The sequence below is a fragment of the Leptonychotes weddellii genome, chromosome 2 (assembly GCF_054177405.1).
Source record: "Leptonychotes weddellii isolate Sample4059 chromosome 2, ASM5417740v2, whole genome shotgun sequence".
In the NCBI taxonomy this organism is placed as follows: domain Eukaryota; kingdom Metazoa; phylum Chordata; class Mammalia; order Carnivora; family Phocidae; genus Leptonychotes; species Leptonychotes weddellii.
The window spans coordinates 116,555,630-116,572,797 of NC_138370.1; the positions used below are offsets into that span (position 1 = coordinate 116,555,630).

General features: G+C 42.2%; 1 protein-coding gene across 1 annotated transcript in view; it reads right to left on the bottom strand.

Annotated features, from left to right (window-relative positions):
• Positions 1-13,661: 13,661 nt before the first annotated feature.
• Positions 13,662-17,168, bottom strand: part of CDS1 (CDP-diacylglycerol synthase 1) — a 55,682-nt gene continuing 52,175 nt past the window's right edge. Inside the window, exon 13 of the mRNA XM_081813139.1 lies at positions 13,662-16,446. Within this exon, the coding sequence (XP_081669265.1) occupies positions 16,317-16,446 (130 nt within the window). The 3' untranslated portion in view covers positions 13,662-16,316. The remainder of the gene's footprint in view (positions 16,447-17,168) is intronic.

Genomic DNA, 17,168 nt, shown 5'->3' on the forward strand with positions numbered 1-17,168 from the left:
TGTGTATTTGAGACCTTTCTTGTTTCTTGAGAAAGGCTTGTATTGCTATATAATTTCCTCTTAGGACTGCCTTTGCTGCATCCCAAAGATTTTGAATAGTTGTGTTTTCATTTTCATTTGTTTCCATGAATTTTTTTAATTCTTCTTTAATTTCCTGGTTGACCCATTCATTCTTTAGTAGGATGCTCTTTAGCCTCCATGTATTTGAGTTCTTTCCAACTAGAACTCAATCACAAGAGGAAAGTTGGAAAGAACTCTAATTAGTCTTTTTGTTAGTCAGTTCTTTAGTCAAGACTTTCACATTTTGATCCAGTAAAAAAAAGTAATGTTTTCAGGGGCTCCTGGGTTGCTCAGTTGGTTAAGTGTCTGCCTTCAGCTCAGGTCATGATCCCGGGGTCCTGGGATGGAGTCCCAAGTCAGGCTCCGTGCTCAGCGGGGAGCCTGCTTCTCCCTCTCTGTCTGCTGTTCTCCCTGCTTGTGCTTGCACTCTCTCTCTCTCTCTGTCAAAAAAAAAAAAAAAAATTTTCCTGCTAGATACAGTTCTACCAAGTGTAATACACTGGTGAGGAGCATGGTGGCAGAGAGTCGGTCTGGGGGTTCAGTTCCCACCCTACTACTTACTGTGAAATTGGGCTCTCTTTCTGCATTTGAGTTTCCTCACCTCACCTGTAAGTTTTGTATTATGATACCTGCCCCCAGAGAATTGTTATAAGAATTAAATCAGGTGACGTAGATATGGGACATGTGCCTGAGACATGTATGTTCTCAATATATTGTGTCAGTGTGGAAATAGGAACATAAAAGGAATGCCCTAAAACATTTCTAAAAGCCTAAATAAAGCCACTGGCAGGTGGTTAACCTTCAGTTAGATGCACAGCACCCAGAATGTTAGGTGTGGGAAGAGGCCTGAGAAATCACCTGCCCAGACCCTCATTTAACGCAAAAGGAAAGGGATTCAGAGAGGGGTTTGCTGGGGCTGGGTTTCCTTCTCTGCTCCACCCCTCACCTCTGACGTCCAGGCCCACACCCTTTACTAACAGTTCCCAGTTTGCATTTTCCTTTTTCGTTTGTTTGTTTATGGTGACTGCAGTGAAAATGTCCTTAGGATTTTTTTTTCAGTATCATCTGTGCAAAATCATGCCTTACTTTATTGAGAAGATAAAACACTAGAACTTCAGCCTTGGCCTTCAGCTGTCACACTTCCTGCTCTACTAAGGAAAGGGGCAAGCTGGCAGTTATTTAAAGACAAAGGACTTATTTATTAACTTGCCCTCAAGCACTACTTCAAATTTCAAACCAAAGCTATACCCTAAGTGCTATTTCTTTTTTTTTTTTAAAGATTTTATTTATTTGAGGGAGAGAATGAGCGGGGGGTGGGGGGAGAAGGAGCAGAGCGAGAGGGAGAAACAGACTCCCCGCTGAGCAGGGAGCCCAATGCAGGACTCGATCCCGGGACCCTAAGATCATGACCTGAGCCAAAGGCAGACGCTTAACAGACTGAGCCACCCAGGCGCCCCCCAAGTGCTATTGCTATTCACAAAAGGGAGCCACTCTTTTGCAACCTCATTAGAAACAAACCCTAGAGCAAAAGTCAACCTAAGGAGTCTTTGTAAAGTTAAGGATCATCACAGCCGGGCTCTGCAGGCTGATTCTGCCAAAAGGAAGAAACAGATCTATCAAAGCAATGCTTTCAAGTATGTGTCTGGCTCAAATTTGGGTCCACCCACGTGGATGTGTTTTGCCTTCTCCAAAGGTAGTTTTTGTTCCTGCTGGTACCTCTGCCACTGGGCCTTCCGGATGATAGAAAAATGACATGACTGCCCTCTTCAAGAACTTTCTAGCCATGAACAAAAGGCTTGCCTTCATGTAGGTATCTGTAACTCAATTTTCAGCAAGTCTGTTCTACTTCTCACTGTTTCTAAGGCAGTAAGAATGACACCCTCTTGGCATTTGTTTTCTTAGCTCCGCAGTCTTCAGACGTATCACTCTGTTATTTTGTCATCTCGTCTTTGATATGAATTGAATTCATGTTCTTCTAAGTTATATATAATACAAAGCCTTACCAGAACATTGTCTGGATTGGTTTCCCTCTGGGCTGGGTTTTGGCCTTCGGCAAGTATTCTCCCGCTTGCCCGCCCGCCGGGTTCTAGGGAGGCATTACCCCACGATTTTCCTGCGGTCCCTCTGGAATGTGGGCGCTCCCGCCCGGGCTTAAACTTGCTGAGAGGCAGCGTGCGTGAATTCTCCCTAACACCATTCCCACCGCTAGCTTGAGGCCTGGCTGCTGCCGCCTTCGCAGGCCTCTGTGATTCCCAACCGAGGAGCAGCAGGGGGCCTGCGCATCCCCGCTGCTCGAATCCGGGCAGGAGCCCCCTCACGCGCTGGGCCCTGCCTGCGTGCCCTCCCCCCCACCCACCCCCATCCCCGCTGCCCGTGAGGATCCTAACCCCGCTGTACCCCTCTTCCTCCCTCACCCGCTTCAAGTCTTCAAGCGTCACCTTCCAAGGGTGTCTTTTCTGACCAACCTGCGGTATCTCAGTTGGCCGGCCCCTAACTTTTCCATTATCGCCTTTCTCTCTTTGCTCTTCCTTGGGGCATCTCCCGCAGTCTGCCCTACGGCGTCCCCTCGGGGGAGCGCAGGCTACACGGAGGCGGAGATTGGCCTCTGTTCTGGCCACAGCGGTGGCTGGCAGGGAGAGTAGCTGCTCGGTGAATTTGCTGAGTGAAAGAATTAGAGGCAGCCTACCGACCGACATTTAGCAATCTTTTTTTTTTTTTTTTAAGGATTGTATTTATTTGACAGAGAGAGCGAGGGAGGGAATACAAGCAGGGGGAGCTGGAGAGGGAGAAGTAGGCTCCCCGCTGAGCAGGGAGCCCGATGCGGGGCTCGATCCCAGGACCCTGGGATCATGACCCCAGCGGAAGGCAGACGCTTAACGACTGAGCCACCCAGGCGCCCCAGAAATCTATAACTAATTTTTAGCTTTTGTTTGTATTCCTGTAGGAAGACTATTTAACCTGACATCCACCCTCTTGACAAATGCTGAAGCGTACAATCCCATCTTGTTAGCGTCAGACCGGTGTTGCACAGCAGACCCCTAGACTTGACCGTCCTGCATAACTGAAGCTTTATGCCTGTCGAACAGCATCTCTCCGTTCCCCCTCACCCCGCCCCTGGCAAGCACCCTGAGGCTCTCCACTCCTAGGCGTCCGAATTCTGGAGAGACCTCCCCTAAGGGGAATCCTACAGTCTCTGCCCTTCTGTGACTGGCTTATTGCACCTAGCATAATGTTGTGGATCTTCCACCTTAGTGTAATCTGCTTTGGGGAAAGGCTTAAATCCTCTTTCATGTGTTGAATTTGAGCTTTCATAGACCACATGCCAGGTATTTGTGTTTCAAACTCTCACTAGGGTTTGATCTTAAACATTCAAATTTCCTCAGCTCTTGAGGGCACCTTTGAGCAAGGCACCCTCTCCCTATGGGGAGAGCCGGCTGCCTGCCAGCCCAGGGTAGAAGCCTTAGGGTCTTTGCAGCAACACCAGAGAAGAAAGCCGGCCCTCCTTCTAGTCCCACCTACTGGGGAGGTTTAAATATTCCAGTGCAGGCCCCGCCCCTCGGCTGCCTATCAGACAATTCACAGAAGTGGGACCCGTTGTGGAGGTCCCATCATGGAACCATCTGGCAGCCCTTCCCTGATCCTCCCAAGGCCCAGAATAGCCTCCCCTGCAGATCCCATCATTACAGATTCCTAAATCAGATTTTTAAACCATTTTATTGAGCTATAACCAGCATACTATAAAATTCACCAATTTACAGTGTACGACTCAGTAGGTTTTAGTACGTTTACAGAGTTGTGCAATTATCACCACAATGTGATTTTAGAGCATATTACCCCAAAAGAAACCTCATACCATGAGCAGTCACTTCCCATCCTCCCTGTCCCCAACCCCTAGCAACCACAAATTACTTCCTGTCTACAGATTTGCCTGTTCTGACATTTTGTATAATGGAGGCAAGCAATATGTGGTCTTTAGTAACTGTCTTATTTCCATTAACATGTGTTTGAGATTCATCCATATCGTAGCATGGATCAGAACTTTGTTCCTTCTTATTGCTGAGTCTTAGCCCACTGCATGCATATATTACACTTCACTCATTTACCACTTGATGTTGCTTCCACTTTTTCACTATTTGTGAATAACACTGCTGTAAACATTTATGTACAGGTTTTTGTGTGAACGGGCACTTGACTTCTCTTGGGTAGAATTGCAGGATCATATGATAACTCTACATTTAACATTTTGAGGAACTGCCAAACTGTTTTCCAAAACCACTGTTCCATTTTACATTCCCTCCAGCAGTGTATCCAGTCGGTTTTTACTCTCAGGGAACAGCACCAACCAACCGGCACTCCTCCTCCTTGTCACGTACAGGCCCTCATTAGAATGTCTCTTTCCAAGACAAGCCACTTTCCAATATACCTTCAAGTAGGTATCTGGTAAGAAAGTAGGTGACAGCCTGCACCAGCAGCCTCTGAATGCACCAGAGTCTCTGTTCCTCTTTGGGTTTTTCCTGCCACTTCTCCTCATCCTTCCCTCCCTAGATCCAGCCAGGTGAGGGGCCCTCCTGTAGAGACCACATTCACAGCACCTTCAACAATGTCTCCCCAAGTAACCCGGAAATTCTTTTGAGAACAGGAGGGTATATCTGAAAGCTGTCATTTAGAATTTATAAGAAGTTCTTTAGGCACTGGTTTTATTTATTTATTTATTTATTATTTTTTTTTTAATATTAGTGTGTACACTTGGTCACTATTTCTCAGCTGAGGATGCCATATTTGAATCAAGACCTCTCTTCTCTTCTTGCTTTAAAATAGAATTGCCAATGTCAGATTTCTAGCTACGGCTGAGGGAGAAACTGGTATAGCTTCTCCCCAAAAAGGGTCTATAAAGCTGAACAAAATTGATTATTTCACTGCTCTGGAAATCAGAGAAAGATCTACAACAATCTGAGAGGCATCTATGCTTTAACAAGTGCTGCACAGTGCAAGTCTTTGCAGTTCTTCCCCCGGGCTACTCCCGTTCCCCTGCCAGCTTAGTTGACATGGAGGTTTGGTCAGAGCATGACAGAACTATGAGGACCCCAGCAGTCCAAGAGGACTCACTAGATTTGAAACAGTGGATGAAACCTGAACCCAGTAAAGCTGTCAGTGGAAATGGCCATCTCAGCAGAGTGAGTGGGGTGAGCTAATGGCCCCATAAGCCTGGAATTGTGTGGTTGAGTCAAGCATATTCTTGGATGAGGCTATGCCCATGCACAATGGAGACCTGGAGAAGGTCTCGGTGATCTACATACTCCTGGCTGAACTTGACACTGCCCACAGTATCCTCAACAGGCAAAAGTGATCAACAGAATATATTCAAAATTAAAAGGCATCAAACTTCAAAAGACACCATTAAGAAAATAAAAATCAAGCCATGCACCTAACAACTGAGTGTCAAACTATGTGAGGCAAAAACTGGTAGTGCATTCATCTGTTTCTCCTAGAAATTCTATCAGAGTTGAAGACTTCAACATGACACTATCAGAAATGAACAGATCTAGCAAGCAGAAAATCAGCTAGGATATAGTTGAACTCAACCCCATCAATCACCTGGATATAACTGACATCTATTCACTATTTCACCCAACCACAGCAGAATACACATGCTTCTCAAGCTTGCATGGAACATTCACCAAGACAGACCACGTTTTGGATCATAAAGTACATCTTAATAATTTTAAAAGGCTAGAAATCATACAATGTCTGCTCTCAGGCCACTAAGGAATTAAACTAGAAATCATTAGCAGGAAAATCCCAAAATACATGGAGATCACACTAGCCAAAAAGAAATCTCAAGAGAAATTTAAAGATATTTTGAGCTAAATGAAAATGAAAACACAACTTATCAAAATTTGTGAGATGCAGTGAAACCAGTTCTTAGACAGAATTGTATACCATTGAATGCATATATTGGGAAAAATATCAAATATCAATTACCATTTCCAGCTTAAGAAAATAGAAAAAGAAGAGCAAATTAAATCCAAAATAAGCAAAAGGAGAAAAGAGAAGAAAATGTAGAGCAGAAGTCAGTGTAATTGAAAAACAAAATCAATACAGAAATCAGTGAAACCAAAAGCTGGTTCTTTGGAAAGATCAATAAAATCAGTAAGCCTCAGCCAGGCTATTTACAAAAAGAGAGAAAGAAGGAGGGAGGATACAGATTACTAATATTAGAAAAGAGAAGACATCACTACAAATCCTATGGAAATTAAAATAATAATAAAGGAACACTATTAACAACTCTATGTCCACAAATTTGATAACCTAGATGAAATGGACCAATTCCATGAAAGACACAACTTGCAAAAGCAAATTGCCAAATTGTCTGAATAGGCCTATATCTACTAAAGAAATTGAGTTAATAATTAATATCCTTCCAAAACAGAAAGCACCAGGCTTAGATGGGTTCACTGGTGAATTCTAACAAACATTTAAGAAACAAATTCTATCTGTTCTCTACAATCTTTTTTGGAGATTAGATGCAGATACTTTCTAACTCATTCTAGGAGGCCAGGATTACCCTAATACCAAAACCAGACAAAGACATTACAAGAAAACTATAGGCCATTATCTGTCATGAATATTAGATGCAGAAATTCTAAAAAAAAAAAAATTAGCAAATCAAACCCAACAATGTATAAAAAGAATTATACACCATAACCAAGTGGGACTTATCCCAAGTATGCAACATGAGACTGGCTAATTACCTGAAAATTAATGTAAGCCATCACATCAGTAGGCTAAAAATGAAATTCATAAATATCAATAGATGCAAAAATAGAACTTTACAAAATCCAACGCACATTCGTGGTATAACTCCCAATAAACTAGGAATAGAGGGGAACATCCTCAATTTGATAAAGACTATCTATAAATACCCTACAATTAACATCATGCCCAATGGTGAGAAACTCAGAGCTTTACCACTAAGATCAGTTACAAGGCAAGGATGTCCCCACTCACCACTCCTTTTCAAATCATACTGGAAATTCCAGCTTATGCAACAAGAAAAAGAAATAAAAATATACAGTCTGAAAAGGCATAAAACTGTCTTTGTTGGCAGATGACATGCTCATATGTAGAAAGTCAAAAGAAATTGAAGAAAAAAACCCGAAACTAATAAGCAAGTATAAAAAGGTTGCAGGATATAAGGATAATATACACAAGCCAATAATTTTCCTATATACCATCAATGAACAAGTAGAACTTGAAATTAAAACTGCAATGCTATATTTACATGAGCATCCTCCAAAATGAAATACTTAGGTATAACTCTAACAAAGTATGTACAAGATCTCTATGAGGAAAACTACAAAATTCTGATGAACAAAATCAAAGAACTAAATAAGTGGAGAGATATTCCATGTTCATGGATAGAAAGACTCAATATTGTCAAAATATCAGTTCTTCCCAAATTGATCTATACACTCAATGCAATCCCAGTTAAAATCCCAGAAAATTGTTTTGTGGATATCAATAAACTGATTCTAAAATTTATATAAAGAGGCAAAAGAACCAGAACAGTTAACAATATTATAGGAGAACAAAGTTGGAAGACTGACACTACCCAACTTGAAGACTTACATATAATAAGTTATAAGTCATAAGCTTACATATAGTAAGCTGTAAGTAAGACTTATAGCTACAATAATCAAGACAGTGTGGTAGTGGCAAAAAAATAAACCTACAGATCAATGGAACGGGACACAGAGCTCAGAAGTAGAAACACATTTATAGTCACAACTGATTTTGACAAAGGAGCAAAGGCCATACAATGGAGCAAAGATAACAAAGGGTGGTGGAATAACTGGACATCCACGTGCAAAAAAAAAAAAGAATGTAGAGACAAATGTTACACCTTTTACAAAAATTACCTCAAAATGGCTCATAAACCTAAATGCAAAGTGCAAAACTATAGGACTAGAATATAACATAGAAAACCTAGATAACCTTGGGTATGGCAATGATTACATCTAAGTTGTTGTTACATCATAGTTACTACATCAAAAGGCACAATTCATGAAAGAAGGAATTGATAAGCTGGACTTAACTAAAATTAAAATTTCTGGGGGGGGGGTGCCTGGGTGGCACAGTCAGTTGAGTGACTGACTCTTGGTTTCAGCTTAGGTCTCAGGTTGTGATCTCAGGATCGTGAGATCAAGCCCCAAGTCGGGCTCACCAGGGAGCCTGCTGAAGTTTCTCTCTCCCTCTGCCCCTCTCCCCTTCCCGTCCCCTGCACACATACCTCTAAATAAGTAAATAAATCTTTAAAAAATAAAATAAAATTTCTGTCCTGCAAAAGATAATGTCAAGAGAATGAGAAGACATGCCACAGACTGGTAGAAAATATTTGCAAAAGACACGTGATAAAGCACTGTCATCCAAAATATACAAGAACTCTTAACAGTAAGAAAACAACCCGGGTGCCTGGGTGGCTCAGTCAGTCAAGCGACTGCGTTCGGCTCAGGTCATGATCTTGCGGTCCTAGGATCAAGCCCCACAGGGGGCTCCCTGCTCAGCGGGGAGTCGGCTTCTCCCTCTCCCTCTGCTCATGTTCTCTCTCTCTCTCTCAAATAAATAAAAATCTTAAAAAAAAAAAAAAAGTAAACAAGCCCATTAAAAAATGGGCCAAAAACCTTCCCTGGCGTCTCACCAGGGAAGAGAGACGGATGACAGCCTGTGAGGAGATGCTCCGGCGGCCGCTCATGTGCTCGCTGGGTGCGGACCCGGTACCTCTCTGTGAAGCGGCAGCTGGGGAGACTCTGGTACTCACCATGGCCAACAAAGAGCCCAGGGATTTTTCATATTCCAGATTGATTTCAGCGGCTGAAAACAGCAGTATGCTCATTTCTCATACAGAATCAGAAACCTGCTGACGTCTGAAGCAAGTTGGGTTGCTGCTACTTGGAAAGGGTTTGTCAATGAGGCAACTCAGATTCTGATTCCCTGAGCCAGTCAATGAAACAGACACACCGCACAGTCGGAGAAGGAGGATGAAGATACGGTTGATGTGTTCCAGCAGCAGACAGGAGGTGTCCACTGAGAAGGGAACCTGCTACTTTTTTCCTGCAGAACTCTGCTCCTCCAGACCAAGATGACATTCTCAGGTAGAAAACTGCAATTTGGCCCCACCACATCCTGGCCACTACAACAGAGTTTTCTCTATTCTTTTATTTTTTCCTTCCCCATTCCTTTATTATAAAGTAACTGTATGTGCACAAGCATATTGCATTTTTGTAACAAAATGGCCAATGGTATGTTTTGATCAACGTCAAATGGAGATGGGATGGGGAAAATACTGGTTCTGTGAAAATACCCCTTCTCTCCATTCGAGGCATGCTCATTCAGCTCTTGTCTTTATATTCCAGTAAGTTACTTTGCTCTCACTCTTTAACAAAAAAAGAACAACATAAAAATCCTTACATACCCTGTTCAATTGGAGAATTTTAATGTTTTTCATTGATCCCTATAAAACCAGGGACAATGTTATAACTTGTCTGTAGCTGTTGCATGTAGGGCAATCTGTCCTTAAATAGGGATAAATTACTCTAAATGAATCCTAGATCATTTCCCCTTCAAGTCTTGTTGTCTTGTTGTTTAAATAAACTTCTTGTCTTAAAAAAAAAAGGATGCTCCACAACACACATCATCAGGGAAATGTAAGTTAAAACACTATACATACCTACTAGAATGCCTAAACTCCAGAACATCAATCAACAAAACCAAATGCTGGCGTGGATGTTGAATAGGAATTCTCATTCACTGCTGGTTAAGAATGCAAAATGGTATAGTCATGTTGCAAGACAGCCTAGCAGTTTCTTACAAAGTTGAACATACTTCTACCATATGATCCAGAAACTACAATTCCTGATATTTATCCAAGGGAGATGAAAAATGATGTCCACCCCAAACCTGATATTTATAGCACACTGATGTTTACAGCAGTTTTATTCATAACTGCCAAAACTTGGAAGCAAGCAAGATATCCTTCAGTTGGTGAATGGTTAAACTGTGGTACATCCAGACAATGTAGTATCATTTGGCACTAAGAAGAAATGAACTATCAAGCCATGAAAAGCCATGGAGGAAGCTTAAATGCATACTACTGAGTGAAAGAAGCCCATCTGAAAAAGCTACATCCTGTGGGATTCCAACTTTATTCCAGCTGTAGGACATTCTGGGAAAGGCAAAACTATGATTCCCGAAAAGATTGGGGGTTATGGGTATGGGGAGGAATGAACAGGGGAAGCAAAGAAGTTTTTAGGGCCGTGAAAATACTCTTTATAATACCACAGTGATGGGTACATAGCATCATACTTTTTTCCAAATCCAAATAATGTACACCACCAAAAATGAACCCTAATGTAAACTATGTACTTGGGTGATCATGATGGGTCAGTGCAAGTTTATCAGTTGTAACACATGTATGACTCTGGTTGGAGATGTAAATAATAGGGAGGCTATGAATGTGGTGACAGATGAGGGGAAGGGGGTGCAGAGCAAAGGATTTATGGGAAATGTCCATACCTTCCCCTCAATTTTACTGTGAATTTTAAACTGCTTTAAAAAAAAAGTCTTAAGAATTAAAAAAAGAAAGAAGAAAGAAGAAAAAAGAAAGAAAAAGGGAAGAAAAAGAAAGAAAACAAAAGAAAGAAGAAAGACAAAGAAAGAAAGAAAGAAAAGAAAGAAAAAGAAAGAAGAAAGAAAGAAAGAAAGAAAGAGAAAGAAAGAAAGAAAAGAAAGAAAGAAAGAAGAAAGAAACCAAAAAGACAAAAAAAAACACAGCCTGGGAGAAAATAATTGTAAGTCGTGTATCTGATAAGGGTTTTGCATCCAGGATATATAGCGATCTCTTACAACTCAATACGAAGAAAAACTATCCCATGTAAAAATGGGCAAAGATATGAATGGACAATTCATCAAGGAGGATATACAAATGCCAAATACGCACATGAAAAGATGCTTAGCACCGTTAGCCATAGGGAAATGCAACTAAAACTACCTTGAGATACCTCTATATCCCAGCTAAAATGGCTATCATTAAAAAGACGGATATGCCAGGGCAACTGGGTGGTTCAGTCGGTTAAGCTTCTGATCTTGATTTCAGCTCAGGTCATGATCTCAGGGTCTGGAATCCAGACCCGTGCAGGGCCCCACATCATTGAGCCCCACATCAGGCTCTGCGAGGGGCGTGGAGCCTGCTTAAGATTCGCTCTCTCCCTCTGCCCCTCCCCGACGTGTGCATGCTCACTCGCTCACTCTCTTTCTCTCCCTCTCTTAAAAAAACCAAAACAGACATGCTGGATTTTGGTGAGGATGTAGAGAAACGGGGACTTGCGTACACTGCAGGCAGGACTGTAAGGTTGCCCAGACACTTGGGACAGTTTGGCCATCTCTCTAGAAGTTAAAACATAAATATCACATGACCCTGCAATTCCACCTTTAGAAATGGTGACACAAACTGACAGAAATGGAGACACAAACACACAAAGCCATGTCCACAAATATTCACAGCAACATTTTTCATAAGAACCCCAAATTGGAAATAACCCAAATGCCAATCAACCGGTGAGTAGGTCGGTACAACATGGTATTCCTAAAGAGGAATGAAGTACTGATACAGGCAAAAATATTATGCCAGATGCAAAACACTATATACTGTAGGATTCCTTTTATAGGAGATGTCCAGAAAAAGCACATTTCTAGAGACAGAAAGCAGAGTGGCAGTTGCTGAAGCCTGGGGGTTGGAGCGGGGATTAAGTGCAAATGGGCACCAGGGAACTTTGTGGAGTGACGGAAATAGTGTCAAGCTGGAGGTCGTGATGCTTGCACAGGGTTACGGTGTGTAAACTGGAACCTGTTATAAATAAAGCTGTTGAAAAAGAAAAAACAAATAGAAGTGCTGATGATTCGGTTGTTATCTGCCTTAGCTACACTAGCTGAAGCCTTTGGGTTCCTTTTCCTCACAAACTTTTGAGATTAAAACTGATCAAAACTATACGTAATAGATTACTCAAAAATACTCAAAAATGTTCTCAAACTTATCACTCCTTTAGGTCCTGTCTCAAGCCTGACATCACACATTCTTGAACAGAATACCACCTGGACCCAGTAAACTCAAGCTGGGCGCACACTGGAGAAGGGGTTCTGAGAGCTCACACCCAGGAACCATACGTTGTGCTGTAAGTTTGACTGCAGTTGGAGATTTCATTCTCTCACTGAGAGGACACCTTTGGGTGGACCGTCCCTCAATGATTTTCTCTACCTGGGCCACAAGGCTTTTGCTCTACCCACCCACGTCCCTTTTACACATTAGAGAACCAGGCTGTATTTTCTCAGCTCCTTTTAAGAAACTCACTTGCCATTATCAAATACCGTTCCATTCATCAACCCTTACTAAATGACTCTTGATGTTATCTAATGATTTGAGAATGTTCTCCCTGTTGGCACGGGAAAAGGAAGACAATGGGATTAAGGTAGGACAGGTTTCTGATTTGGGTTCATTTGTCTAGACCTGCTTTTTATTTGCAGCCACAACACAGATTCCCAAATAGAGCCCCTCCTTAAGGAGTGACAGATCCTCTGTGGAGGCCAGAATGCTGGTCTCCCACTTCCCCTTCTGCTTTATACATTTGTCACTGCCCCAATCGGCATCTACCTCATAGGGCATTCACCTCTGTCTCTGTCCCTATCTCTGTGACTAGGCGGAGAACTACAGTTCTTGTTCTTGGTGCCAGGACAAAGCCCCGTGCTGGATGTCTGGGAAACGCCGTAGGTTTGCTGAAGCCAATGGAGAGGCTGTCTACCATTCAAGGAACTCTTAATGTTAACATCACCTAAATCCTAAGTGGCCAAATGTGGTTACCTTTTCGGTCAGCTCTACCAGGCTGTCACTTTGAACTGGATCTGGGCAACAGAAGAGGAGCAGATAGGAAGAAAAGGAAACAAAGGATTACAAATCAGCTCCTCTATGCTGGACACAAATCATGGTACATTCGTATGAATTTTTTTTACCTAATCCTTAACCCTAAGAACTAGGAAGGATGACATCCATTTCAGGGTCATGCAAAATGAAAACCGGGGTGGGCAGGGAAGGGCTGTCCAAGGAAGACAAGTAGAAATGTGCACAGTTGGGTCTTAGGACTCCAAACCCGTTCTTCCGTTCAGAAGCTCGAGGGCCTCAGGGGTGCTGGGCTGGAGTGGAGCCACACAAGGGCGACACTGGCTGATCAAAACCAATGCCATTCAGTGGCCATATACCGTAAAGCTCCGGTGGGGACCGGATCAGAGATTCACAAAAGTAAATGTGTCGTTATAAATTGTGGAAACCATAAAAATTCAGTACTCTTTCTATTAAGAGGACATCACCTTTCAACAAGCACATGTGTCCCCTCATCACAGAAGTATGTACCCCAGCCCTGAAGATGTCACTGTAGACTCTTAGACTCTGGTGATGGAATATACACGAGATGCAATGTTTACACAGCTGTGGTCATTTTGTAAACACCGAGCGAATGATTCTTCTCCAATGAGAAAGTGGCACAGCAGAGTCAAAATGTGATTTGTTTCAATTTTATTTTCCTATCTCAGTTTCAGTAAAAGATTCAGAGAACTTATTGACACAAATCATAAGCTATCTCCCATCCATATACAGTATATGTATGTCCACTGTTTCTATTTTTTTCTTTTTCACTGAACAAGGTGATACTGTCTTCAAACCAAAAGTACCAAGGAAGAGAGAATACAAATGAAACAAAAAGGGAGAGGGGGGTAGAGGTCTGGTCTTTTTATTCACAGACAGTAAATGCATATGTACCACCATAAGGGGAGAAGCACTGAGGAAACATTTGCATCCCACAGGTTAAAAAGTCAAGCAATTAGTACAAGTAGAGTACCTCCAAAAATAGCAAATTTGGAACAATTAGCTATTACTGTGAAGGAAGTCCCCAGTCTTTTATTTTCCTGCCACCACATTCCTACACTGGAATTTAAGCTCTCTTCACAGTGCGAATATAAAAATGATCAAAGTCAGGGTTTTATGGCAATCTTTTGCTAAAATATATTCTATTTTAATATACATGCTATAAAAGTACACTAAAAAGGTCGTTAGAGCTCTGTTAAAATTAAGAATTTACTTTTTTACATATAGAATAATGTACACCCACCTCTAAAAGTATATTTGAGGAAAGCTATTACTGTGACCCCAAATATTTCTAGCTTTGTGTTTTGTTTATAATAGGACTGATTTTATAATACATGTATTCAGTAATGCTCTCTTATAATTCTGCACTGCCGTGCCTCACCAATCACTTTAAAGAAAAATGCGGAGGGAACAATGTATCTCCAAGCAGTTCTTTCTTATTGTGCAAATCAAGTTTTCAATGTAAGCTCCTGTGACAAATTTTTCTTCTTATTTTTTAACCTCTGCTAATCTAAATTCTTTTCTGATCAGCATTTGGAGCTTTTAATGAGGCAAATATAAATGAGAGATGCTGAAAATTAAACCTGTAGGTAGCCTGACTTTAAAAAGGAATCATTCCCTCCTATAAAAACATTTTCAGTGCCGATTCTAGGTTTTCACGGGATGGTCTGAAATAATGCTGACTGTACACATCCCATGCGGACGAATTGACTGCATGCGGGCCAAACTGAGAAATTAGACTCTTGGTACCGAGTTTAAGTAGATCTACTGTAATCATGTAGCGCACATGATGAAGCTGCTAGTTATAGACTTCCATCCATGGATCCCAGGCAGATGTGTCCTCTTTTATTTCAGGTATAGTCGGAGAACGGAAATCTAAAATAAGTGAAATCTGTTTCTGATTTAAACAAAAATATTTACTCTTTTCATTAGCAAAACATTCTTTAAAATCTATTTTTCTCCTCTCTGAACAGTTAGCCAAGGAGCACTAGGCAATTTTCCGGAGGCTCCCTGCACTACAATAAATACGGTCATGGGGAACACACAGCAGCTGTAGCTTATTTACATTCACCATGAGAATAAACTTCTTATCTGGTTACAGTGTCCAGTCCCACAGAGGAAAGGTTTGGCATTCATGTGCTTTTGGTTCTTGATGAGAATCACTTCTGCTTGATTTTCACTCTCAGAAGAAAAAAATCATCAGCTGATGTCCTCAGATTTCATGACATGATGTGAAATAGGAAGGGAGCAAAGATTAGCTGTTAGCAGGGAGCTGGTCGGGGCTTGAGTCTGCAGGCAGATCTTCCTTCTTGCCAGGTGAGTGTCCCGCGGACGCCCAGGGCTCCAGCAGGGAAGGCCCTGGGACACAGGCATGCGGAGCCTCCTCCGGGGATGGGCCGCTCTGGCTCAGAGGAGCACCCCCCGCACCCCCGCTCTGCGTCAGCTACCACCCCTACTCGCTACCCTCTATATTGATCTTATGTGCTTGAGGCTGCAGAACTGATGGAAACCAGTTCACTGGGAAACAAGCAAAAGCAGAGAATTCCACCAAGAGGTGGCCTGGGTCGTGCATCACTGTCTTCCGTGGAGATAATCTGAGGAGGATGCGTACATTGTGTTCTCCATAGCAGAATTCTCCTTTGTTTTTCTTGCAACTGTCATGTTTTTCCAAATTTTATCAGGAGTGGAGTTTAATGTCTGCTCTTTTTGAACCTACCTAAAAGTGGAATGTTTTCCCCTGGCAAATGATTACTTACTTACTTTGAAAAATGGACAAGCATTTTTTTTTTTTTTTTGGATCCAACTCAGCCCTTCAGAAAGGACTTCAGACTAAGAGGAGGAAGTACAGGAGAACGAACTTCCTATTGTGCCTTACATAAAACACTTTGTTAAAATTAAGAGCAGCTCCAAGTACAAAAGTAAATATTTGTGCAAAGGGCACAATGCCAGATGCAATCTTAAGACATCCTCAATTTACTTTTTTCCTGTTTGACTCTAAAACACAAGTCTTTTACATTATGAAACCTAGCACGTCTGGGGAAGGAAGTTAACATCAGAAAATACACTTTAGAAAAAGTACAGGATCTTTTGCTGATAATTTGTTACTTATTTTATAACTTGGATCAAGTAAGTGTTAAATATTCACAGTAATTTCGAGAAGAGACATTCGTGTCTGTAAAACGTCAATCTATTTCATTTTCAACCAGTTTTCTGTACAATTACAAAATTTCATCTGTCAGTGCTTTTCTGTAGAGCTCCTTATGGTCAGTCCTTCCCTTTCTGGATCCAGCTATACCTTTAAGGTGGGCTGTAGGATTCCTTTCTCAATCAGATGAGTCTTCAGGGTTTTATATATATTTAACTGCTGTTCCGGTTGAAGCACCAACAACTGCTGAAGCACTTTGCTGGGATTCGGACCCCTGATAACAAAGCAGAAAAGGCCAAGTTCATGCTATTTTGAGAGACCTAAAGGAAGCATATACCCCCAACTGAAAATAAATCATGCACTTAAGAGTAACAACCTTTACTTGATCAAGCTCACTTTAGTGCCCAATGTTAGTGTCAGAGGGAAAAAAAGCCCCGGAAATATTCGACACTGAGAGGCATACAGTCTAGATTTGGGGAGAACACACAAACACAAAATGCAGGAACAACACTAGGCAATCTAGGGGGTGCAGATCTAAGTTCTACAAAGCTTCTCAAAGGGGCAACCTGAGTTAGAGGTGGGAACAGGGAATGAATCCTGACTGGTCAAGACACATAAACCATCCTGTAAGGAAAGGAGCAGAAGTCCCGGTGGATGAAGAGAAGCCAGAAGAGGGCAGGAAAATATACTTTAAATTTTTAGCTTCAAAGAAACCTCGAGAAGTGCCCCTGGGGTATTATGAATGTTCGAGAGACAGGACACAGGTGCTGACCCGGCACTGAAGCTGCTACCCGGGATCTGCAGTAGATGCCACAGCCTTTGTCCAAAGAGAGTCTTCGGTGAACCCCAATGTAGGAGACAAAAGTGGGTCCTTTCTCGTTGAAAGGAGGACAAGGAGGCGGACAGCCTGCCCTCCTCAGCCCCTGCCAGCAGTCCCAGGAGGGGGAGGCGAGCCCAGGGGAGCTGAGGCAGCAAGGGGAGGCAGTGGTGCGGTGC